Source organism: Lynx rufus, unplaced genomic scaffold (assembly GCF_022079265.1).
Source record: "Lynx rufus isolate CCGP_SWC_20201006 ecotype Redwood Valley unplaced genomic scaffold, mLynRuf1.p SCAF_9, whole genome shotgun sequence".
Taxonomy (NCBI): Eukaryota; Metazoa; Chordata; class Mammalia; order Carnivora; family Felidae; genus Lynx; species Lynx rufus.
Genome location: NW_025814897.1, coordinates 110,930,322 through 110,955,866, shown reverse-complemented (window position 1 = coordinate 110,955,866; position 25,545 = coordinate 110,930,322). Strand labels below are relative to the sequence as shown.

At 52.3% G+C, this 25,545-nt stretch overlaps 1 protein-coding gene across 3 annotated transcripts in view; it reads left to right on the top strand.

Annotated features, from left to right (window-relative positions):
• The window catches only part of CHKA (choline kinase alpha), a 61,939-nt gene that overhangs the window by 31,302 nt on the left and 5,092 nt on the right, over window positions 1-25,545 (top strand). Inside the window, exons 3-10 of one of the 3 annotated variants that reach the window (XM_047070050.1) lie at window positions 6,959-7,012; window positions 14,457-14,570; window positions 17,511-17,644; window positions 17,897-18,001; window positions 18,699-18,757; window positions 20,627-20,714; window positions 21,463-21,571; window positions 24,332-24,438. In XM_047070050.1, coding sequence (XP_046926006.1) covers window positions 6,959-7,012; window positions 14,457-14,570; window positions 17,511-17,644; window positions 17,897-18,001; window positions 18,699-18,757; window positions 20,627-20,714; window positions 21,463-21,571; window positions 24,332-24,438 — 770 coding nt within the window. The remainder of the gene's footprint in view (window positions 1-6,958; window positions 7,013-14,456; window positions 14,571-17,510; window positions 17,645-17,896; window positions 18,002-18,698; window positions 18,758-20,626; window positions 20,715-21,462; window positions 21,572-24,331; window positions 24,439-25,545) is intronic. The other 2 variants (XM_047070051.1, XM_047070053.1) reach the window with 2 other exon arrangements.

The following is a 25,545-nucleotide window of genomic DNA, read 5'->3' as shown; positions in this document are numbered from 1 at the left end:
TGACTTGTTTTTACCCTGCTTCTGAAAAACCGCCTCGTACTTTGTGGTGTGGTTTTACTTCTCCCTAAGGTGGTGAGACTTGCCTCTCCAAAGTAAATTTTTCCAGTAGCGTGTGTTCCCGTTTGGTCTCACCGAGTATTTCTTCAGCTAATGCTCGAGGGGTGGTTGCCAGATCACCCTCTGTAGCCCCTTCCATACCTGCTTTGGTGCCTTCTTTTGATAACTAAAGAAATCACGGACTGCCGTGTCAGATTTTGACGTATGCAACATGTCTTTGTCTTGCTGGTCTTAAATGTGTGGGATTTCTAGCACGAAGCCAGTCCGGGTTTCTGGTCCCTGGAGCGACGGTGTGAGCGCAGCGCACCCGCCTGGGGAAGGCATGTGCGCGCTGGGTGGCTTCAAGGGCACGTGGGGGGGATGTACCACTTGAGCTGTCTGTGCCTATGTGTTCTCTGCCGCAGGCTGCCCATGCGATCGTGCCTGGAGCAGTCTGCTTTCCAGGTGACAGACCCGATGCACGGTATAGTATGAGTCCTCCGAAAGTTGGAGCATTCTCTACAGCTTTAATTTCTTTCTTTTAGTTCTTGGTTTCAAGAAATGCCTTTGAAAAAGAAAATTGTGATGCTTTTGTTAAGTAGCACCAGCTACAGATTGTGCTGGGCTTAGAACAGTGCAGTGATGAAGATTTCAGAATGTTATGTATGGGCTCTATGGCCTTTGTTTCTTGGGGCTGGGGGGGGGGGGCTTGTTTTTGTTTTGTCCCAGGCAAATCCAATCCCTCTCTTCTGTTTCCTCAGTAGAAAATGGTTGGGTGATTGTAGACATTCATGGGCTTCGACTTGGAAACTCACTTCAAGTATTTAGCTGCTTCCTCCTGCATACTGCTCTATTGGAAACGCCTTGCTCTGTTGATATTCTGGTCGGAGTTAGAAACAGACTTTCTTCTTTGTCCTTATCAGGCAGTGCCCTCCCCTCCCCCACACCTTTATGGGGCGGGGGTTCGGGGGGGGGGGGTGGGGATCAGCAGCAGCTCTGGGCCCTTGGGAGGCGCCTGCAGGCTGGGGAAACGAGGGCGCTGTTCCCGGAAGCGGAAGCGTGTGGATTACACGTCAGCGCTTGGGGTGCTTATGCCTAATGCGCTTGGAAGCCTGGGGGGTCTGGGGGCAGCAGGTTACCCTGGATCAGAAGTAAGTTTTGAGGAGGTCCTGGGAAGAGCCTGCCTTCCGCGGTCTTCCCCTTGCCTGTCCTCTGGTTTGTGCCTTCCGAGAGCCTCTTTCTTAGAGGGTCTAGTCTCCAGCCGACATTCTTCAAGTCGTCCCGTCCCATTTTACAAAGTCAGAAGATCGAATTCTTTTGGAGTGTCTCTCAGGGCAATTGAAGATGCGCTAGAGAAGACCATAAAATGCTAAAAATCGTTTGTCTCTTTAAGTTCTCATAATTCGTATGTGCTCAGTAGGTAATCACATGGGCTATACTTTATTTTTTTTAAGATTTTATTCATTTATAGATATATTTAGAAATTTATTTAAAAACATATACGTTTATATAAATTTATAAAAACATTTATAAGTATTATAAACATGTTTATTTTGAGAGATGGAGAGCACGAGCAGGGGAGGGGCAGAGAGAGAGAGGGAGAGAGAGAAAGAGAGAGAAACCCAGGCAGGCTCACGAACCACGAGATCATGACCTGAGTCAAAAACCAAGAGTCAGACGCTTAACCGGCTGAGCCACCCGGGCGCTCCTGAATTATTCTTTCTCAGTCTCTCATTTATGGGTCCCAAAGTGTTATCAAAAGGCCACAACCAACGTACTCTTTTGTACAGAACCTTTAAAGGAGCCACAGCTGAAAATAAATAAAAACAAGAGAGCCAGCTGAGTGCTCTGTGTAGTTTTTTGTTTCGGTTTTTGGTGGAGAAGGGCTCGTAAGAAGAAGAGTTGTCCTCTGTGTTTCTGTGAAACACTCTTTTTTGTATCTTTTTATTTCTGTGGCTACTTCCTCCTTATAACAGTATTTACGATTGATGATGATTTGATTTCTTGAATGGCGTTTCCAGTTCATTATACTGTTGATGAGACGTCGTTCATGTAGCTGATTCAGCACTTTTCCCAGGCTGTCCCCTGGCAACTAGCTTGTGCCGTGCTGGGCTTTTAAAGATACTTTTTTTTGGGGTTAATGTTTGTTTATTTTTGAGAGAGTGAGTGCACGGGAGGGGCAGAGAAAGAGGGAGACACAGAATCCAAAGCAGGCTACAGGCTCTGAGATGTCAGCCCAGAGCCGGACGTGGGGCTTGAACCTATTAACCGTGAGATCGTGACCTTGAGCTGAAGTCAGACCCTTAACCAACTTGAGCTACCCAGGTGCCCCTAAAGATACTTTAAAGACAAATGTTTTAGTCTTAGAGATGACATTCAAATAGCTGGGTGCCACTCCATGCCACTTTCTTTATACACTTTGATTTATTTACATGCATAGCCACACATACGCAGACTTTAGGGAAAGCGAGGTATGCTTTGTTTCATTGCACAAATGGGGCTTTCTTAAAGCAGTTCAGTTGTAACACTAGCTCCCTCATCATTAGAGGAATCTGTTAGTAAGAACTGGCCAGATAAGAGTTGATTCTGCACAAACGCTTAGACACATCTAAAGAAATAAACCTTGTGGAGTATGTGGTAACTTTGTTTTTTAGTTTTATATTTTTTTAAGTTTATTTTTTTTAAAGGTAACACATATGCTTTATTTTTTTTTTAATGTTTATTTATTTTTCAGACAGAGAGAGACCAAGTGGGGGAAGGGGCAGAGAGAGAGAGAGGGAGACACAGAATCCAAAGCAGGCTCCGGTCTCTGAGCTGTCAGCACAGAGCCCGACGCGGGGCTTGAACCCACAAACTGTGAGAGCCGAAGTCGGACGCTTAACCGACTGAGCCACCCAGCTGCCCCTAAGTTTATTTTTTATAAGAGGGGTTTATTCATTTTTGAGAGAGAGAGGGAACGCCTGGGGGAGGGGCGGAGGGGAACAGAGGATCCAAGACGGGCTCTACCCTGACAGCAGAGAGCTCAGTGCGGGACTTGAACTCCCAAACCGTGAGATCATGATCCGAGCTGAAGTCAGATGCTTACTTAACCAGCCGAGCCGCCCAGGCACCCCTCGGGTAACTTTAAATAGAATGTTTTTGAATCCTAAAATTATTTAAGACAAAATTTAGTCAAGCGATATTTTCTCATCTCAGCCTCTAAAGTCTACTGACTTCCATTTTCTTTTCTAAAAATTTTTTTTTTCAACGTTTATTTATTTTTTTGGGGACAGAGAGAGACAGAGCATGAACGGGGGAGGGGCAGAGAGAGAGGGAGACACAGAATCGGAAACAGGCTCCAGGCTCCGAGCCATCAGCCCAGAGCCTGACGCGGGGCTCGAACTCACGGACCACGAGATCATGACCTGGCTGAAGTCGGACGCTTAACCGACTGCACCACCCAGGCGCCCCTTCCATTTTCTTTTCAAAGCATATAATAAAACATTTAAAAATCTAATAACTTATAGTATCAATGTTAATTTTTTTCCTATTTAGAAGTTCTTGGCCTATGAAAAATCTGACTCCGCTTTCAAAATCTTGATCTCTAAAACGAAATATAAACCATACCCCTGTTAGTACTGCTGCCCCCTTAGACAATTTTATTTCCTATATCACAGTCTAATGAATATGTGGGTTATAATGAATCCTTTTATAGATTCTCTTGAAAAACAAGCCCAAAATAGGAAGAAAAGAGTGAGGAAGATGGGAAGCCAGTGGCGGTATATTTTAAATTATCTTCGGGTGTCTTTTGTTTTTTGTTTTTTTAAAATGTCTTTATGTTCTACAGTTCACCCATTTAGAGTGTACCGTTTAATGGTTTTTACAATCTTGAACATATTTGATGCATTCTGACTTCTTAGGCCCTGAAATTTCTGTTTACTTACAAAAAGGAGTTTTTATTATGGGGAATTTCAGATACATACAGAGTAGAGCAGAGGAGTATAATGAACCCCAAGTGCCCAATACCCGCCTCCCCTCTGACCAGTCCTTTGTCTTCACCCTCGCTCCTTCGGTGAGGTTATTATGAGGCACACGCCAGACATCGTGTTACTACTTCCGTGAACGTCTCGGTCTCTGTCTACGTGAGGTGATTTTAAAAAAAAATGACCATAATCATGTTCACATCAATAGATTTTAGTAATTATTTGATATTAACCAGTGTTCAAATTTCTAATGTAAAAAATTGTAGTTTTCTTTTATATATTTTCATAGAGTTTTTATTAACTTGCAAGTTGGCAGAAAATTTGGGGTCGTGTTAAATATTTATACAAGATATTTTAATATCTGCTTCAAATAAATTTGTGCCTCTGAAGTAGAATCCCACAGATGCCAAGATCTATTTTACTTCCCATTTTCCTGCACAAAAAAAGTTCTCTGACCTCTTTTTTGGCAATGTGAGTCTGTCTCTCTGTGGCTTATCAGGAGGAGGCCTCTTGTCTCACTTTTTGTGAATATCTGATTGGTTTGAGACTTCCTGGTCTTTTTCTTACTCTTCTTGTTTGCAGGATTGAGGGAACCTGAACATTCTGTACTGAGGAAACAGAACAGAGGGTTGAATATGGCAGAAGTCCATCTTGCCTTCAGGATGGTGCTCTTATGGTATAAGTAACGCATTCATTTGGGGGTGGAATGGAGTGGGCAGGGGTGGGGAAATTATTAACAGAATTGATTTCCACTTAAGGGTACGAGTATTAAAAAGGAATGGCCGTGGGAACTAAGGCAATTTGTGACTTTGGAGGAAGTGACTCGCTTTGGAGAGCACCATTGGACAAGGGAAAGGGACTTCTGTTGGCTGTATAACCCATTAACTGTATCTCCCTAAGAAGATACGGTTTGAATAATAACAGTGTAGGAATAACTGTAGTCATTTAGAGTTCTGTACAGGTCAAATCCCGTTACAACAGATTTCAGTAGGATATCCACATTCCATATTTGTCTTTTTGACAAAGTATCGATATACAGTGTGTCACATTACGGTACTTTTTTTGTTCTTCACTTTCCTTGGCCCCATTCAACATCCTGATTAACACTGTAGCCAGTTTCCCCGCTGCGCTGCTCCGATCAGGGACGCGAGCTTGCCCAGTGCCCGCCAGCTCCGGCCCAGAGGCCATGCCTTGAGCTTCACAGCGCAGGAGTGGCCTTCCATCACCCCAACGACAGTGTAGTGAGCGCCCCGATTGCTTGGTGCTTTGGGGGAAGACTAACAATAAATAAAAGACGGAATCCCTATTCATTAGGAACTTGTAGGCCACTGGGGAGAGAGGAGACGCTAAAGTCAGAGTCTGAGGTAACGGTTCAGTAAGGGGAGTATTTTGGAATTAAGGAAGGAGGAAAGCTTTAACGGTTCCCAGTTACTCCTTCCTAGAGCCCGTCATACCATACGTCACGCTGTCGGCAAACATCTAAAATTATTTCCGTAGCGTTTTCATTTTTGTAGCTTTGGTCGTAACGGGATTTCACCTGCAGCATCTTTTCATCAGAGAAACGCAGATTATGCAAATGAAAATATATGTCCTCCATTTGTATTTTTCTGTACTTTGTACAAAATGAACTTAACTGGATGTCAAAGATGTTACCGAATACGTATAAGTGCAAGGTTTTTGCAGATAGCTTCATGAACGTGGGTATTTGTTTACTTTTATATCGCATAAGCCAGCACGTGTACGGTTTGTGCAGAACACACATTAAGACGTCTGTGCACTGTTTCCGTCTATGATGGATGCGAGCCCCGCTTTAAATCACTGCAGTCTTTGAATGGTGCTGGAGTAGCTGGTGTTGCTTAACGTGGCATTTTTTTTCCCCTGTCCACACTTTCCACCCTTGGTACAGGTATTTTTGATAAAGCTGTGGAATGGAAAGGTATGTTTTTCACGGGATGTTCCAGAATCTTTTACCTTAAAATTTTTAAAAAGCTCCCTGTGGGCTTCCTTCTGTGTCTGGCTTAAGCCGACGTAGTTCAGTGATAACAAGTAACATTTCTGGAGGTGATATTTGAGCATAAAATTTCGACACGATCCTTAAATTTCTGACTTGCTTTTCTCCATCCCCTTATTAAAGATACTGTGAAGGCTTTTACGGCACTTGGGGTGGGGGTGGGGGGGCTTTTAAAACATACGATCTGTGCCTTGAAGAAAGAACGTAGCCAGAGAGTCATTTAAGGTCGTTAATGATCTAGTTGTTACTTGCCAGATCCCTGGCTTCCAATAATTTGCAATTTCATTGAGGAAAGTGATACACGGATCCCTTAATCCATGAACTAAGCTTAGGGGCTTTATTAAATTTGCACGACCCTCTTTTTGGCGGAGGAAGAATTCAGATCGAGCCAGGGACAGGCGGAGCGAGCAGGGCCAGTCTGTGAACGTACCAAGTTGGCAGGCTCGTCGCCCACGTTCGGTGCCACGCTTCCCGCCCGCACGGGGCTTTCTTCTCTGTCCCAGTTCTGTGCTGACCACGACTTGCCCTGGGTGTGTATACACTGCCCGTTCTTATAGGAAGGAGGCTTCCTCGGGATAGTGTTGCCTTGAAGGAACCGCCTACCTAAATCGGGAGACCACTTGACGGTCGGTCTCGGGAAGGCCTGATTGGAAGAGCGCCCCCTATTGACTTTCCTCGGACAATGAAATTGTGAAAAGGTACAAGGCTGTGGGGTGTCGACAGCACATTCCTTTTCCTGGAAAGAAATGAAGCGATTCCTTGGGTATCAGCATTAGCGTGGGCACTGGTGGGGCATTTTAGCCTGCCGCTGGTGGCTTCAGTGGGTTGAGAAACACTCATTAAAGATCTGTGATGTTTTATAAACCCTGACTGTTCTGGTGGTTGCAAAGTTAGTGTCTGTGTGGTGTTCCCCATCTTACCAGAAGTGTTTGCTTTTTCTCATTCGTAGAGGTCCTGTAATAAAGAGGGATCCGAACAAGCTCAGAAAGAAAATGAATTTCAAGTAAGTAATTAAGTCCGTTCTGCGTCTGTATGAGGTGTAAACCCGTGTTAGCCCACTTCGGCGCTCCGGTCTCGCGGTGCCTCTTTCCCGCCCCTGGACGGCCCTGGTCTGTCGGTCTCGGGGCACGGGCTCTTGCCACACTGGGATTAAGACCGAGCGTGCAGCCGGTATTTTCAGTTCCTCCTGAGTGTAGGCAGTGGACGTGTGGTGCCCCTGTGGCAACCTAGACATTATTTGGGGTGCTGGGAGAGGGCAGTCTGGGGAGACGGTTGTGCGTGATAGGCTTGCGCTGCTGCGCTGCGTGCCTCTGGCCCCCTTCTCTGGTCACGCGCCCCTCTGCTAAGCGGGCACTGCCTGGTGCAGGCAGGGGTGCCTTTTCCCAGAGTGGCAATCCGGTCAGAAAGGCTTCTTCCCAATTAAAATGACCTCACTCTCTGAAATGCTCACACTCAGAGAAGAGCCTGGGGTCGGGAGCACTGCTGTGTCCACACCTGGCCCCTCTATGAGGCTCAGAAGTGGGGAGTCTTGAGAGTGATCTCCACGTTCCAGGGAGTAAACAACTTTTGAGCATACTGTCCCAACATGTGCAAGTTTGTGTATAAGTATACACCCCCCCCCCCACACACACAACACAGACATAAAACCTGCATCTACACACGCGTATATAAGTACACTGGCTTCCTCACTGTATTCGAATTACTCAAATGGTCTAGAGGTAGAAATTGAAAAGAGGTGAGGTCATGAAGAAATAAAGCACTGGTAGTGACTTCCTTCTCGTGTCACAGTGGATTATTGTGGCTGCGCCCTTCCCTGGAGACCCTCGTCTAGTGGATCTGGAACTTGTGTTCTCTGGGTGACCGCTGACAGAGACGCCCTTGGGCAGGAAGTGATTGACAGTGAGTTTGCAGCCATTTGAGGCCTTTGCCTGTGGAGCTTCGTGTGTGCCGGCGGTAGAAAAGGCTGGGCCACCAGGGCCACTGGGGCCTCCATGACACAGACCCCCCCGTGCGCCTCCAGTTCTGACTCCCCTTCTCTGCAGCACTCGATAGCACCCTGCCCTTTCTGAACACTTTCTTCCCCTCCTCGGCCCCTTTCCAGGCCTGACCTCCTAGCGTCTCAAATGCCAGAATGCCCGTGACCTGCCCGAGGCTCTCCTCCCATGCTGCCCCTCGTCCCTGGGTCGCTTCCCGGCCCTGACCCCTGCCCGGGGTAGCGCCACCCGCTGCCACCTCTCAGTGGCGTCACCAGGCCCAAGACGAACACACGGACTCCTCCCCACCCCGTCCCCTTGGCAGAACCTCATTTTCTCCTTCCTCTGCAGACAGAGGGCGGGGAGTCACCTCCGATATCCCCTTCTCTCCCTCGCCCCATATCCGAACCCCGAGTCTATTTTCCTCTGAACTCTACCGAGGGTCTGTGTGCCCGTCTCCTCTGGAACCGCCCACCTCCGGGGTCCAGGCTCCCGCCATCTCCTCTGGGGGCGCCGCTTCCGCTCCCCCTCCCGCTCGAATCACTCCTCTGGTCAGGTCAACCTCTCCCCTGACATCCTTCAGTGCTCACTCCGCCCCAGGTCGGGTTGGGCTTTATCCCAGCAGGTGCCTGTCGTCTGATCCTGCTGAACCTTCCATTCTCCCCTTCGTCCCGCATCCACATTCCTGCTCCAGCCACGGTCTCCTAAACTGTGGTTTTCTTGCAGCCACAGAGCCTTTGCCGATGCTGCTCCTTCCGGCTGGAGTGCTCCCCGCTGTGCCCGCTTCCCACCCCCACTTGGGCACGTAATGGGACCTCACTCGGGGTTGCTTCCCCAGGGAGCCCTCCTGCTCTCTGGACTAGGCGTGCGTGTCTGTTCCGTGCCCGCACCCCAAGCGCCATATGCCGCCGCTCCGCACCTTGTCAGGCCGGGGTTTTCAGTGTCACGCGATTCACGTCTGCCTCCTCCTCTTGTGAGATTCTAGACTCAGGGCAGCACCTCGCCACCCCGTGTGGTCTCGCCACGGCTGTCCTGCCTGGTGTAGAGTGGGAGCAGTATAGAATTGTTGAACGTCGGCTGCAGCTGGAGCCAGTGGACAGCTCTGGAACATTCTGCCCCTTGCCCGCTGGTGCACACGCCCCTTGTCCCTTCCCCTCCTCCGTCCAAGATGCCCTTGCCTCAGGTGACCCGTTGGTCACCGCCACGCTTCTTCCTCCTGTGCCTGCTGGATTTCCACTCAGAGCCCAGCAGCAAACAGTGGGTGCTCCGACTGTAATTTCTTTGGGTGAAAAGGTAGGGATTTGGCTGCGGGAATGGGGAAGGTGGTTTTTCTTCTTGGAGCCCCTTTGGATGGCTGGCCTCTGTCTGTAATCTTGTCCTCTCTCTTCTGAACGTTTCCCCCGCCAACTGGCCTCTCCACAGTCTCACTGTCTCAGAGACTGCTCCCCAGCCCCCTTCTCCAGGCCGACTGGTGGGGGGGGGTGGTGTCTTTTCGCTTCTTCCCCATTCCTGCTTCCAAACCATTTCTCCTCTGTTGCAAACCATTGGAGAGCTGCCCTGATTCGCTGAAGATTTCCGTGTCCAGCTTGGTCTTTGGGCCCAGCCACCTGGCCTTCTCTAAGCCTGCACCTGAGCAACATCATTGGCGGGAAACCGCTTGGCCGGGGAGGACCGCCCCCGGCAGGCCACGGAGCCCCAGTCTTTGGTGGCCACTATGCTCTCGGCCCTCGTCTGTCCACTTGCAAGCATGTGAACTGTCTGTGTTTGCACCTGCCCTGTCCATGGGCTGGTCCTTCCCTTGGGCTCCAGACTCCAGCTGTCCTCTCTCCCTGTCTGCGGGCACGTTGCTCCTGTCCCTCATGGCAGACAGAGCTTGCTGGCCTTGCCTGAGTCTGCTCCCTCTTGTAGCAGGATTTCTTGAGAGAGTATGAGAGTATTTATATACTCTCTGTTTCTCACTTCCCGATCAACCTTTTTTTTTTTTGAAAAAGTTTTGAGCACGTGGAATAGCACAGAATAATTTAGTAAACACCTTTATGCCACCGCGCAGAATTTGTAGCTGACTTAATCATGTTGCTGATTTCAGTCTTTTTTTTTTTTTAATTTATTTTGAGACAGCATGTGCACAAGTGGGGGAGGGGCAGAGAGCATGTTAGAGGATCCCAAGCAGGCACCCCACTGTCAGCACAGAGCCCCATGTGGGGCTCGAACTCAAAACCATGAGATCGTGACCTGAGCTGAAATCAAGAGTCAGCTTAACCGACTGAGGCACCCAGGCACCCCCTGATTTCAGTCTTTTCTAGGTGCATTTATTTATTTTTAACTTTTTATTTCAAACTAATTGTAGACACAACAGAAGTTTGCTTTCAAACTAGTACAGAGAGCTCCCATACGACCCTTCCCCGACTTCCCCTGACGTTAACACCTAACACAACCGTGGAGACCAACATGGCACAGTAACAACGACTTGAGTTTCCCAGGGTTTTCCACTGTTGTTCTGTTCTGAGATGTAGCCAGGACCCCAGTGCTGCATTTGCTGGTTGTTCCCCCCTTAGTCCATGTGTCTGCTTCCGTGTGCCTCACAGTCCCAGTGCTCGCTGGGCAGTTATTTTATAGCACGTCCCCTCCGGTTTGGGTTTGTCTCGTCTTTTCTCATGACCGGAACGAGGTTATGCATTTTGTGCAAGAATACCACAGAAACGCTGTTATGTCTTCTCAAGAAGTTCATAAGTTTGATATTCTATTCCTGGATTTTAATTTCTTTTAATACATCTTTTAAGTTTAGTTTTGAGAGAGACAGACACAGTGCAAGTGGGGGAAGGGCAGAGAGAGAGGGAGGGAGAGAGTGGGAGGAGGGGCAGAGAGAGGGAGAGAGAGAATCCCAAGCAGGCTCCATGCTGCCGGCGCCGAGCCCGATGTGGGGCTTGACCCACAACCCATGAGATCACCACCTGAGCCAAAACCTAGGGTCGGACATTTAACTGACTGAGCCACCCAGGCACCCTGTGGATTTTAATTTTGTAAAAGAAAATTATCTATCATTATAGATAAAATGAAAAGTCTGCCTAGATACTTCTGCCCCTGTACCCCTCACTCCCCTGGAACCATTCTTGTTTTGGTCACCGACGACTTCCACACGGTCGGATCCAGTGGCCACTTTGCTCCTCCCCTGAGTTTGCCATCAGCAGCACACGGAGCACCACACTCTCTCCATCACGGCTGTGTCCTCTCCGCCTCCTCTCCTGCTCCCTCCTCCTGCTGCTGCCCCCATCTGAATTGGTCACAGACATGAAATGTCAGCGTTTTTGTTGCTTTTTAAAAGGAAATACATTAGAAAATGCTAGAAAGTCTGGCACAGTTGTGAGCATATAAGGTTTGTTTTAAGGATTGAGTGGGTCCAGAGTGTGCTCCTCACCGTCGCCGGGAATCTCAGGCCCTTTGTGGGTTCCTCCCCTTAAATGCTCCACACGCTGAGGTTTCTCCGGCTGGGCCTCCTCTTTCCTGGTGGCTGGGCTCCCCGCGCCCGCCCCTCCCCTCCCTTGAATGTGCCAAAGTCACTCCCGCCTCGGGGACCTCCGTCTCACCCTCAGGTGTCCTTGTCATTTCCTGGAAGCAGCTCTGTCCTGCCCCTGCTGCAGGGCTTGTGCGTTGTCTGCTTCTCTCTCTGGGATACGGGTCCCTGCAGGCTTTTCCGGTTTCCCTGGGGCCAAGTAAATGGTTTCAAGCGGAGGTAGGACCTTCTGTCCTAAGAAATCAGAACCAGTGTCTGGATGGCCAGTGGCGGCGCCTGGGCCAGTGCTGGGGCGGTGAACTGGGTCGCTCTGGTCCCATCCGGTTCTTTACTCACTTAAGTAGCAAGCAGGGATGTGTTTGGAGACCTGGCGGTTCCCAAAAGGCTGGCACAAGTCGATGCACTCATTCTGAGATGGCCCGCTCCCCTTTTTTTTTCTTTTTTTGAGTAGGCTCTGTGTCCTGCATGAGCCCAATGTGGGGCTCAGACTCATGACCCTGAGATCAAGAGTCGGTCGCTTAACCAACTGAGCCACCCAGGCGTGCCACCTGCTATCCTTCTTAACCTATTTTAACCATTTTTCTTGCTTGTGATTGTTTTCCTTCATTTCTTCCTCCAGACTTTTCCCTCCACGCACCAGCTCCCCTTCCTCCCTACCGGGAATAAATATTGAACTGCGATACTACATAGGAACAAAGAGATTTCATATTTATAGTGTTTGGAGCAATGCCAGAGAGAACTGCAAAGTTCTTAAGTCTCTTTCCATCTTCTCTCCATCCTGGCGATGGGTTGACTCAACTCTAGAGGATTCTGGACAGTGTGTGTGTTCAGCCCGAGTGCCAGCGACAGCACGGCCTGTGAAATCAGTCCCCAGTAGCCTTTGTACTGAGTGGGCACGATGCGCAAAATGCTAAGGCTCTGAGGTAACGCGGTGGGTCTTAACTCTGTATAAAGTTTGTAACTTCAAACGCGAAGGCCTGTTCAGGATCGGGCACTCGGATGTTTTATACGGCGCCAACCCTAAGGCCCTTAGGCTTAGTCACTCCACACAGAGGGAAGCCAGAAAACAAATTTTGATTCCGACAAAATCTGGATACCTAGACAGAAGAAATCCTGATGCAACTCTTTGAAATCGTGAGACGGGAGGGTGTGCAGAGGGGAGGGTGTGCTGAGGGCCGCACAGAGCCACCACGGACAGCCTGTCCGCCTCCACACCCCCGTCCCCCGTCCCGCGGTGCCCGGCCTGCATGCGCCTTGGCATTTCACTCCACACCGGCATCCAGGTGAGAGTCTGAGAGGCGCCTTGCAGATCTGCGCACACTCTCCTGCGGGGCGGCTCTGGTGCGGGTCGTCGGGCCGGCAGGGACTCCACCTCCTTCGAGGGGTTCAGAAATAAAACCCGTCTGACCCTCGACCCTGTTCTCCACGCCGTTAACCTGACAGGGCAGTGCCGTGTGTGGTCATCGTCTGCGTCTGCCCAGGTTGCCGTAAGAGGCTCCGTGGGGGTGCGGACAGCACACGTTTATTTCTCGGCGCTGCGGGCCGGACACCTGAGATCAGGGTGCCGGCACGGTTGGGGTCTGGCGGAGCCCTCTTCCTGGCCTGCGGGTGCGGTCTTCTCCGAGTCCTCACATGGCAGAGGGATGGAGAGACAGAGGGAGGCACAGCGGGCTCTCTGGTGTCTCTTCGTATAAGGACGCTGATCGCGTGGGCGCCCCGCACTCGTGACCTCATCTGTGCCCGTCCCCCTCCCAGAGGCCCGTCCTCACACACCATCACGCTGGGGGCCAGGGCTTCGGCGTGTGGATTTGGGGAGGACGCGGTATCGTTCACGGCAGCCGTAGGTGCGAAACTGCAAGTGAGTAAGTAAAGAGCGGGTCTCACGAGGTGGTCAGCCCACAATTGTGGGAATAAATGACACGCACGAGACGGTGGCCAAACTGGAATTACGGGGGATCACCAGCAAAGCCGTTTGCTCCCCAAAATGTGAAGGTGATCCAATGGCTGTTTACTCCAGTGTGGTTCCGTGTCCTTTGGAAAAGTAGCTTCTCTGTTTTCTTCTCTGTGACGTCAGCGCCCTGTCATTGCCTGAGTTGGTCCCGTTGCGCGTGTTTGTAACATGAGCGTACAGAGCTGCTTCGCTTTGCTCCGTGTTTGTGCGGGATCGCACTCCCCACGGCACGTTTCTTAACAAGGGGTGAATAAGAATCCTCTGAAAGCTCCCCCCGTCCCCCACGCCCGCTGGCCCCTCCTCAGACACAGTGACTTAGAGGTTAATTTGCTGTTTAATGGCAAAGGACCGAGGAGTGAATTTGAACTGAGGCCAAAAGATGATTTTTGTAGGCAGGATGGTTGTAGATCCACCTGAGTCACTGGGACTAGAGACCGCTTAGGAGCCTCAGGGATTTTGGCAAGAGACAAAGTTAAACCGGCAGCAAAGACTAGGGATAAGAGCAGGGCATGGAGGCCGGGGATGTGCCGCGCCAGGGCGCTCTTTGGACCGAAAAACAGGCCCAGGTCTGTCAGTTGTCCTTCAGGATGGGTTCGGTGGCAGAAGGCCCCCGCGCTCCTGCTCTGCGCTCGCGGCTGAAAAGCAGGCCAGCACCCCCCTCTCCAGAGTGGACGGCATTGTGGCGGCCTTTGAGAAGATGCCGTGGGTGGAATTCGTAGAAGTTTTAAGGTAGATACGAGCAGTAAAATACCAACAGATACTCTGTTTTTGGAATCAGCGACCCAGTTAAACTGGAATTTTAAATCTTACTGATATAGCGTGACCCCTGCAAGCACGGACCCTGCACGTTACAAGATGTTGATCTCTGTGTCTTCGCGTTCAAGATGGGGGTGGCGGTCATGACGCCCAGTCGTAGAGTCGCTGGGGCTGATGCCGCTGCTCCCGCGGAAGCGCTCGTGCCTGCGCACCCTCAGCCCTCAGGAAACGTGTGCTGTGTTGCTGTCTGTTCTAGGGGGCCGAGGCCATGGTTCTGGAGAGCGTTATGTTTGCCATTCTCGCAGAGAGGTCGCTGGGACCCAAGCTCTACGGCATCTTCCCCCAAGGCCGCCTGGAACAGTTTATCCCGGTAAGATGTGTTCTGCGCCCGTCGGCCGGCACGCGCCGCACACAAAAGATGGATTCTTGCCCTTGTGGCTGCAAGAGCCCGAGACGTCGTGCTCTGACATAGCAAACGTGACACGTTATTCCACTGCATCAGAAATAAAGAAAAAACAAATTTCTGTTGCGTTTACATTAGCACCTCTGTCTTTCTGCAAAGATGTTCATCCGAATGAAAAATCTGTATGAAGCCTACATTCCACTGACCCCTAAAGCTGCTTACCCCGGCATTTTCCCCCTTCACCTTGTTCCCGTGGACGTCTGGGCCTCCTTTAGAAGTCACTGCGGGTCCCCGTGGCCCTGGCCGCCGCGTGCCACACCCGGGTCTTTGCCCCATGGGGCCACTACTGCTCTTTGCCTCGTTTCCCATTTCACTCCCTCTGTCTGAGTCTCCCCAGCTCCCACGGGCCGTCAAGTGCCTCTGGTGTTTCAGGGCCCGGCTCAAATCCCGTTTCCCAGAGTTGGGAGTGTTTGCCCTTTCTTGCTGTCCTGAGGCATTTCTGATGTTGCTCTAACATCCAGACCAGCGTGTCTTGCTTAGAGTTACGTGTGAGTAAACCCACGAAGGGCTTCGGGCCTCGAGAGCTCGCGGTAGAGGGAGCGTGGGGCGGCTCCGGGCCGTTTAGGTGGAGCTGCTGAGCCTGGCCGGCCTCCTTCCCACTCACAGCCAAGCTCACAGATGTGGTGAAGGGTTCCTCTTCTTCACCTGTGGGGCCCCTCGGAGACAGGGTCACGAATGGCTGCCTTTTCCTGCCCGGCCTCACGTGGCCACCTGTACGGTTGGCCTGGCCGAAGGGAGGCCCTGCTCGCCAGGACTCAACCCGAGTTCGGTGAGAGGCTGGAGGAAGGGCTGCTGATGGTCTAATTCCCCACAGCCCAGGGATAGGAGCCTCCTTGTGACCTGTCTCCCGGGAGGGGAACCCTCTTCTAGGTCATGCGGTGGCGCCATACGAGCGGCCGCCAGCCGACAGGCCTCGGTCTCTAGCTGGGCACCTGGCTTGCCACCTGGCGATTGTTTTATTTATAACTGTCCCAGTAAGGACAGTAACATCTGGCTGCATGAGCATCACATGAGAAAATAATAAAGCACTTGAAAGAGTTAAAAATCTAAAGCACTTCCTGTGGTTACGAGTGGCGACACGGATGCACCTTAAGAAGGTGACACTGAGCCACAAGACCAGGTGGTGAAGGCTACAAATAGTACAGGTCATTTTAATAAAGCCCTGGAAGCACACCGGAAGCTGTGTGAAGTATACGCATGTGGTGAAACTCCTTGTAGGGAAGGGAAAGGAGCAGGGACCACAGCTCAGAATAACGGGGCGTCCTGTCCCGGACCAGGATGCGGGCGTCGGTGTGTCCGTGGGTGCATGCGGTTTGAGTTCTGTAATTCCAGTGTCTTTATATATAAAGACACTGTTTGCTATGTCGTGAAGATTTTTAAAAATTTTGTTAAAATACTAGGTCGAACCACTTGAAACTACTGAGATCCAACCGCTTTTGACCCCAGAGACGGTGATTGCGTTTGGCTCGGCCTGATGGCACGTCTTACTTGCAAGTTTCCTCGGGACTGCCGCATGCGCCCCAGCCCATCCGGTCCCCGTAGCCACGTTCCAGAGGGCACAGGAAGTGACCTCTGCGAACGCTGGTCTCCTGCTGCTCTCTCTGAAGGAGCTTAGAACCCTGCAAGGGGCTCATTTTTGAGCGCGGTTAGCCTTACACTTTCCACGGTACCAAACAGATCAGTGGCGTTTTGTAACCGAGCCGAGGGAAAGCCGAGTGAACGCCCTGCCCTCGCCTTGGTGCCACCGCTCAAGAAGCTGCAGGGCCCCAGGTGCAGGAGGAGGGCGAGGTTGGGCCTGCTGCTTCCAGGGAGCCCTGAGCTCTCGTCGCCGGGCTCCCACCATTTGTCAAGACCTGCCCGGCGGGCTGCTGGCCCAGGGCCCTTGCCTGCAGCGCCCGCCCTCGTTCAGAGCAGCCCCGCCAGGGACTTGATGTGCTTCTCGTTTTGTGGAAACCAGAAAGTCAGACGCAGAGGTCTGAGCAGCGTGCCTTTGGCCCTATGCCTTTGACATGATGATTAAAGCCAGGGTTCGAGCTGGGTTTTTTTTCTCTAGCTTGGAGACTCCCCCTGTTCACCCCTGTGCTGTGTCGCTCTGGATTTTCGGAGGAATGCCTCTTTGGGCTTCTGGAGGGGAGCAGTGCGTGTGGGAAGGACGAACAGGTCTCAGTGGATTGTGCTTTCCTGAGGAGCTGGGACGTGCCTCCGGAGCGGGTGTGGCCTCGGGCCGCAGTAGTGGGAACTGGGAGCTCTGGGGGTGGCAGTGACAGGAGCCGCAGTGGTGGGAGCTGGGCACCTCTGTTTCTTCGCTCAGCTTTGCGCTCTGAGAGCCTGCTCTGTGCCAGGCGGGGGCCGTGGACGCCACCGTGGGCGAGGGGGCCGTGGCTCATGCTGAATTCCTGGCAGTGCTCCCGATTGAGACCACCTCTTGCCTGAGATGTGTCCGGGCGGGTGTCCGAGCTGCTGAAGGAGCTAGACACGGGCTCATGTGACAGACCGCTGGAAACCTGGAGCTTTTACCAGGGAAGAGGGCACGCTCTGGCGTCAGGCAGAGGGCAGGGAGCACAGAGTCCGCCTAAACGCTTGTATGCGGGGACGACCTTCTCACGATTAAAAGGGTTCAAAATGATACTGAGCTGTGGAGCAGGCCCCTCCCCCTTGCTGACAAATGCCATGGCGATTGCTGGGGCACTGTCCGCGGGGCACGGTGCCCGTTCCTACGGGACTTCGGTGCGCCGGAGGAGACTTAGATGCCCTACAGAGCGGACTCCTAGTCCTTAGGCTTGTGTGATCGCACACCTCCAGGTTCCCTGAACAAATGCTGTTTTCTAACTCCCTTTTTTATTCCAGAGCCGGCGATTAGACACAGAAGAATTAAGTTTGCCAGATATTTCTGCAGAAATAGCTGAGAAAATGGCCACATTTCATGGTATGAAAATGCCATTCAATAAGGAACCAAAATGGCTTTTTGGAACAATGGAAAAGTAAGTGGCCAAACCGCTTGGCTCTGACTCAGTTTTGTGTTAGCGGCCACCAGAGGTGCCAGCGTGAGTACTTGTTTGCCACGGTGGTCGGAGTCCTTCCTCTGGTCTGCCGGATGGGTGGGTGGGCAGGAAGTGAGTTTTCTAGAGAGCCCGGGGCTCCCCGCTGGCATCCCGTGGCTGCACTTCACGGGAGCTCCAGGAGGAGGCCACGGGGGACTGAGCGGTGGTTTCCGTTCTCCCCTTTCCTGCAAGGTATCTGAATCAAGTCCTGAGGGTCAAGTTTGCCGGGGAGCCCAGAGTGAAGCAGCTCCACAGACTCCTCCGCCACAACCTGCCTTTGGAACTGGAGAACCTGAGGTGAGGCGTGGTCCGTGGCGACGGCGCGGGTTTTCTTCTGGAATGGAGGTCGTGGGGGCGGCAGGCTGGGGGTGTCCGCAGAGGAGGGGAACCGTGCGCCGCAAGCTCTGGGGGGAAATGGAGTAGGAAGCTCGGCGCTGGCCTCCGAGCAGGGGCTACTGCCCGGCCTTTGGGGTGCAGCAGTGCGGGCCTCCGGCATTCGCCCCGAGTGCGAGCAGTCCCGGCCTTCCTCAGTCACATTTGCACGTGGTGCCCAGTAAGTGGTGACCGGGACCTTCTTCAAGGCGCTTGTGTTTTGGTAGGAGAGACGGAGACCAGCAAACACGTCCCGTAATGTCAAGTCGTGGTAAGAGGTGTGACGGAGACCAGAGGCAGACTGATGAGGAGGGTCATACTGGGGTGGGCGGGGGGGGGGGGGGGGGTTCGGGCCAGGACCCACAGCCACGTGAGGAGGGTCCTCCAGGAGGGGGCCCACACGGGAAGAGCTGGGCACCCCGGGGGCTCACGAGGGTCTCTGGGTTGAGCTGCTGTGGAGCTGTCGTCGCGTGATGGTGGCGCTCCCAGAGGCCACGAGAAAAGCACTGCACGGAGGCCGTGTGGCGCCGCGGAGCGCCTGTGCAGCGCCGGGCACAGAGGTGGTGGCGCTCTGTCTCTGGCCTACAGTGTGATGAGTGACGACAAAACCTTCCTTTCCCAGGTCGCTGCTGGAATCCACCCCTTCTCCAGTTGTGTTTTGTCATAACGACTGTCAGGAAGGTAAGGATTGCTGCCTGTTTTGTGGAGCTGGCTTTGTGTGTCTGCTTAGAAGGCTGAGTGTGTGTGTGTGTGTGTGTGTGTGTGTGTGTGTGTGTCCACTGTGTGATGAGTGCCAGGGCCGCGGAGAGGGGAATGGCTGTGTGAATAATGGCAGGGCCGCACAATGGAGTGCTGTGTAACTGTTGAAAAGAATGAGGTCAAGTTTTTATACAGAAAAATCTCCAGGATGTGTTAAGAGAAAAAAAGCAACTTTTGGAAAAACACAGGGGTATCCTCCCATTTTTGCAAGAAATATATTCACAGAAGAAACAATGAGAATGTTCGCTAACCTGGGAGGATAAAGGACGGAAACTTCCAAAGTCACTTACTCGTTTAGTGTTTACTCTGGTGGACACAGGACTTCGGTAATCTGAGGACACAGTAGGAGATGACCGTGGCCGGGATCGGTCCTGGGGGCCTCGACCCCTCCACCTGCAGCGCCTCGCGGCTAATCGAGGTCACCTACTCTCAAGATCAGTTCACTCTGCATGGCCTTGAGTCTCTCTGCCTTCAGGAAATTACGACGCCGGATACCCCTTACTGTGAGCCACCTTTGCCCACCGTGACTTCAAATGGAGGCCCAGTCTAGCTGGGCAGGTCCCACGGGTGCTGCCGCGGTGCTCTGGCACCCGGCAGGCTCCGCCGTGCTGTCCTTGTCCTCTCCGTCGCTGCTGGCTCGTGCCCACCCTCGGGCCGTTTGCCAGGCTCAGCGGTTTGTTTTTAATTTTAACAGTAGTCCGTGTTGAGGGTCAGTCATCGATGAGACATCAGTTTGAGCCAAAATACGTTTTATTGAAGAGTTGATCATTGCTGGCCACGTCTCGCAGTGTAGACGCGTCAGCCACAGGTTTGCGTGGCAGTGGGCGGGTAGCGGCACAGACGTCACCGGGGGCGTGAGGGAGGCCGGCTGCCGGCGGTGGCCACGTGTGCAAGGGCCAGAGAAGCTGGGGGCGTCTGTCTCCCTTTTTCTGCCGCTTTGGGCATCTGCTTCCAAGTCTCCTTTTGCTGGCCACCGGAAACAGAAGATGGATGCCGAGAAGCCTAGAAAGTGCACCTCCTGCAGAAACCCTGGAGAGAGAGGGGCCGAAAACCTAGCAAAGCCTGGCTCGCCGGTGCCACCCCCCAGCCCCGTAGTCACGCTGAACGCCGTGTAGAGTGTGGGGGTCTTGGAACGTGTGTCTGAAGAGCCAGTCTGGCAGTCAGTTCACTTGTGGCCCGGAAGTCGGCCTCACGGGACCTGTGGCGAAGGAACGCCACCTGCGGCCTCCTCCTCAGGAGGAGAAGTGGGTGAGGCGAAGCAGTGGGGCCGAGTATGGTCCCCGGAGCCATACGCACGGTAGCTGCCCTCACCGGTGACATCCTCGTCGGGGGGGGGGGGGGGGGGGGGACACCGGGACGCAGCTCCCTAGCCGGTGGGCTACAGCCGGCCCGTCTGCCACCCCGCGTCAGCGCTGCTGGGCGTGTTGGGTCAGCCAGAACTCTGGCATGCCAGTCCAGCGTCGTCTTCTGCACCCCTGTGTGAAACGACTGGGGAGTACTGCCCCAGCAAGCGAATGGCAGGCCATTCTTGTTCGGGGGTAAGCCCGGGGCCGTGTTACTCTTGGGCTGCTGTGAACAGGGGCTCTTGTGTCCGCATGGCCCGGGCCTTCTGTTTTGGGGGTGGGGGGGGGTGTGACAGTGCTGCTCCTGGGACTCTGTGGCCTGCGTTCACTCGTGTGGTTCGGATTCCCGGAGAGGATCAGAACCGCTCTTGGCCCTGCCGGTCAGGGGCTCGTGCCTTCGACTGTGAAGCCCACAGTAAATGGCACGTCGTCGAAACCTTTTTTGCAGGTAACATCTTAATGCTGGAAGGCAGAGAGAATTCTGAAAAGCAGAAACTGATGCTCATTGACTTCGAATACAGCAGTTATAATTACAGGTAACAGTAAAATGTGTTTATTTCCGTATCGTTCTATTAGGTTAATGATACACATAGGAAACAATTAGAGCAGAAAATAGGCAGCAGTGCCAACGAAATACAGCGGAAGCTGGTGCGTTTGTCCCCGCGGCCTGCAGTGGTGTGTGAGGCAGCGAGGCCTGTTCTCCATGGTTTGTGGGGAGCAATGGTGTGAGGAGTCACGATGCGCAACTTGGTATTTTGTTGGTGTCAGAGGTCAGAGCCCTGAGTGCAGGAGGCTCTCAAACCATTGCTTTTGTTCTTTTTTAAGGTTTTTTTTTTTTTTGAGACAGTGCACACGCACGTGCAAGTGGGGGAGGGGCAGAGAGAGAGAGAGATTGAGATAGAGAGAGAGAGAGAGAGAGAGAGGATCCCAAGAGGCTCCACACTGGCAGCACAGAACCCAGTGCGGGCCTCCCTCCCACAAACCGTGAGATCATGAGCTGAGCCGGAATCTAGAGTCCGATGCTCAATCAACTGAGCCACCCAGGCGCCCCTTGAACAATGGCTCTTGAGTCATGGGCACTTTCGTGGCTCCGGTCGGCTGTGGCTCTGGTAACTGCCCCGTTGGCTCTCCCTGTCACTGACGCTGTCATCCCCGGGGAACCTCGGGAAGGACAGTTTGTTGCTGGGAGGGGTGCTCACGACTCGGCCTTTGTCCTTCTCTGGCCAGGGAGCCTTGTGCCGTGGCATGGTGCCCTGTTCACAGCGTCTCTTACCTCTCTTTCAGGGGATTTGACATTGGGAATCATTTCTGTGAGTGGATGTATGACTATAACTATGAAAAGTACCCTTTCTTCAGAGCCAACATCCTGAAGTACCCCACCAAGAAACAGCAGGTAGGAGACTACTGGGTGGAGGCTTGATAGGAGGTAAATTACATGAGTCAGTTTTATGCAGTTAGAATTGATTACTTCTTCAGTTTTCACAAGACCCTTGTGAAAGGGTCAGAATGGTTCAGCAGACCCTTTTGCTCTAAAATGTTATTTTGTGTCAAGACACAAAGTTGACATTTTAATCCCCGTGCCCGCGATAACCTGTGTTCGGTTAGAGAGTGGTCTCTTTTGTAGCTCCTTCTGGTTTTTTCCAAAAAGCCCAGCCTCTGTTCTTCTCTCTGGCCTTCTTTTTGGGGATCACGGTGTTTCCTGTGTGTGTTTCACTCCCTGCAGACAGAAGTAATCTTTTGGGCAGCATGACTTAGGAGCTGCTGTGGTGTGAACCAGTTCCCTGTCCTGTCCCGAGTGTGGGGGTCGAGGGGCCGCGTGAAGAATCACCCTGTGGGAATTTCCCCCTTGGGAGCCCCTCCTCCATTCCTCAGCCCGCTGCTGGAGCGGCTGGGGATAAGTGGGCAGCGGGGTGGAAGCAGGCCAGGTTGTGGAGAGGGAGGGCCGAGCCCGCTTCCCTGAGCCTGTGCAGGACAGCGTCTCTACCCGCTTCGCGACCCCCCTGCCACAGAACCGCTCTTCCCGCGGAACCCCTGCCAGTGAGCAGCATTTCAGAGAGGTCAGAGCGGCGCGAGGACGGGGATGCGGCCAGTTGCTGCTGTAACTCACTCGGGACATGTTTCTCGGTCACTCGCCTGCACCAGGCGCGGTGATGGTATCTTCAGTCGATGGCCCACACGCCGGGGGCTGCCGTTCAGATGTTGACTTGCTGTGGGACGGAAACCGCGTTGCCCTCTTCTCGCCACGTCGTAGGGCCAACTGTGATGAACTTGAGTACCAGTTGGCCAGGCTGGTTCTGGCCCTCAAGGTCAGAAGGAAGGGAGGGGAAGAGGGAAGTGTGTGAGAAGGAAGGGAGGGGAAGAGTAGGCCCGTTAGCCTGAGGAAGAAGAAACAGCAGTCTTCAGGTATTTGAGTTTTTGCCTCACTGAAAAGAAAGCAGACCTTTGTAAAAACTGGGCAGCCCTAGAGGTGAGAACCCTCAAGCCGGGAAGAGGGGCTTTTCAGTAAGAAGGCAGGTTTCCTGTTAACGCACAGAAGAGCTGTGTGACCGCCAGCACCGCACAGCAATGCGAATAGTTATTGGTCTTTTTTCGATACCCCTTCTGCACCGCTGAGGTAATCTCGCGCTTGTCTCACTTCAGGCCGTTAATGAGATGTTTTAAAATGTTAAACCATCTTAGAATTTCTAAAATTGACCACTCGAGTGAAGTGTGTTATTTTGGAGCGCTCTCTTGGATCCAGTTAAGCAATCTCTCACTTAGGAGTTTGACATCTGTGTACATATGTGGATTGGCTCTTAACGTTCATTTTAAAAACGATTATTCATATCTGCTTGTGGAATAAGGATTATACTAGTCTAATAAAATGAGCCGGGTGTCCCTTTTTAATTTTCTGGAACAAATTTATATTAAACATGACGTTCTTGGAAGATTTGGTAGACTTTGCCTGTAAGAAAACGTGGGCCTAGAACTTTTTGGGAGAGAAGGCCATGAATGGTGACCCCATCTCTCAGGGTGTTGATCTATTCAAATTTTCTGCCGACTTGAGCATTTAGTATCTCCTGGAAATTAACCCATCACGTGTGGTGGTTCACGCATGGGTTTTAGAAACTACTGTGCCATTTGAATCCCAATCTGCTACTGACTTTACTGTCACCTGCTGTGTCTGTGCTTCCATTTCCTCATCTGCAGAAATTATTTTGTTACCGTGAGGGGCGAGGTAATATGCAGAAACAAATGCTCAGAGTAGCACCTGCTGCATAGGATTTACTAGGGGCCAGCGGTCACCTTTTCTGTGCAGATTTACTCCTTCTGGAACCCCCTGCAAGGACAGTGCTTGGGCTGGAGGGATGCCTTCTGGTGGGAGGGGGTGCACTGTGTGAAAGCCGGTTTTGGAGAAGGGCGATGGCAGAGCTGGTTGAGAAGCAGTGTTGGCATTCCAAGTAGGTAATCGCTTCCTGGCGTTCTTCTAGGTCATGTAACTGATGCCGTTTCCTTATTTATCAGAGAAAGCAAGCGGTAGTTTGCTGTGTTCTGTATAAGATGAAATACTGAAGGACATGGGATCTCCCAAATCCTAATGCGGGTGTGGACTATGTGTGGGGCCTGGTAGACCCTCTTCTCCCAACCAAAATTAGACGTGGCCAACGGACGGACATAAATGTGTAGATAATCATGGCACCGCAGGGGGAAGGGGGAAGGCCCTTCTGCACGGTCTGGTCAGCTCTCACCCTCGGGTGGCGGGGGGGCACCTGCCAACACCTTTGGGCTCCCTGGCGCCTGTGCCTGGGCTTCCTGCGGTGACCCTGCACAGAATGCCAGCCATTCTGGGGAGACGCATGATGTAGGCTTTGCCCCCAGACCATGGGAAACATGAGTGTGGATTAGATTCTACCTGTTTTCGCTGGAAGTCATCGTAATTTCCCGTACTAGTCTTGCCAACAAGACAGCATCGACAGCAAGCTGGAGCTCCCTGCCGGATCGGCGAGCTTCCACACTCCCCACGCCTGGCACAGAGCTGCTCGGGCTCGGCTGGGCCTTCTCCAGGCGTCTCTGGCGATGCGGGGTGTCCACTGGACGTGTAGTGCTTCCTGACAGCTGTCGACACCATCTGTCTAACCATCACTGACTCTGATGTAATTCCTTTTTTTTAAAGCTCCACTTTATTTCCAATTACTTGGCCGCATTCCAAAATGAATTTGAAAACCTCAGTAATGAAGAAAAGTGCATTATAGAAGAAGAGATGTTGCTTGAAGTCAATAGGTAATTGTTTCCTTTCATTGATTGATAAAGATAGCTGTCCTGTTCCAGAATATAATTGGGGTGACTGCTCGCAATCCTGAGTATTTTAGGAGCTTCTCTACAAACACACGTCTCTAGGACTTGTACTTTGTCCAAAGGGGAACATTTGACACCTCTCCAGATTGCAGCTCACGGCAGGGGCGGGGAGCAGGGTCAGTGCACAAGGTCAGGAGGCTTGGATGGTGCCCCAAACTGTAATCCACGTGTAAGACTCAGCGGAACAAGGCCGTGCCATCCAGGGCCTGCACCCTCTTGTCGCCCGATGCTCGTGAAATGGTGGGCACCATCCATTAATGTGTTTCTTCTAAAAAATAATGACAGATTGTGAGCATTGGTTCTGAGTCTTGCTTGTTTAACTTTGTTTCAGCAGCTCTCAAAGCAGGGCTGAGAAACTTCTGGATTTTGTAAAGGTTCAGACCCCTGTGTATCATACACACTCATCTCCCAAGTCTGGAGGCTTGAGTTACTCCCATCCTTTGGGGTCTGTTACAACAGGAGATTCTTGCTAAAAATGTCTCCGTACCTCTGACCCACCTTGTTCTGTCCAGCCCACTTAGCACAGATCATGTCTTCCAGATCCTGGTCTTCAGAAGTGTCCACACCCCTGTTGCTGAGCATGTGGCCAGCCCTGCCGTCCCCGGGGCTCCCCCTGCAGCACGGAGCTTCCCTCTCTGGTTCGGGAATGGATAGAAAATAGAAAAATGGAGAGCCAGACAGGAAGGGGAGTCCCAAGGGACATGTAGAGGGTCAGGGAGTACAAGCAGGGGTGAGGAGGATACTAGAGCATTCAGTGAAGCCCACAGGCACTGTTGTGAGGGGGCACGTGTGTGGGTTCACGGTGACCGAGGCCATGGTGCAGCGTAGAGATGGGGACTGTCACACCTCCTCTGTTTCACCGCTGTGCTGCGAGGGCAGGGGTGAGGGTGGGGCGGCATCCAGCTCCAGGAAGGGTGGTGAGTTATGCAGAGGCCTGCATTTTCCCCCTCTTGCTGCACAATGCGCCCTGAGGGTTGCTGGTGCCGTGGGCTCACACGTGTAGCAGAGAGCGTTTCTTTCCCAGCGTAGCCC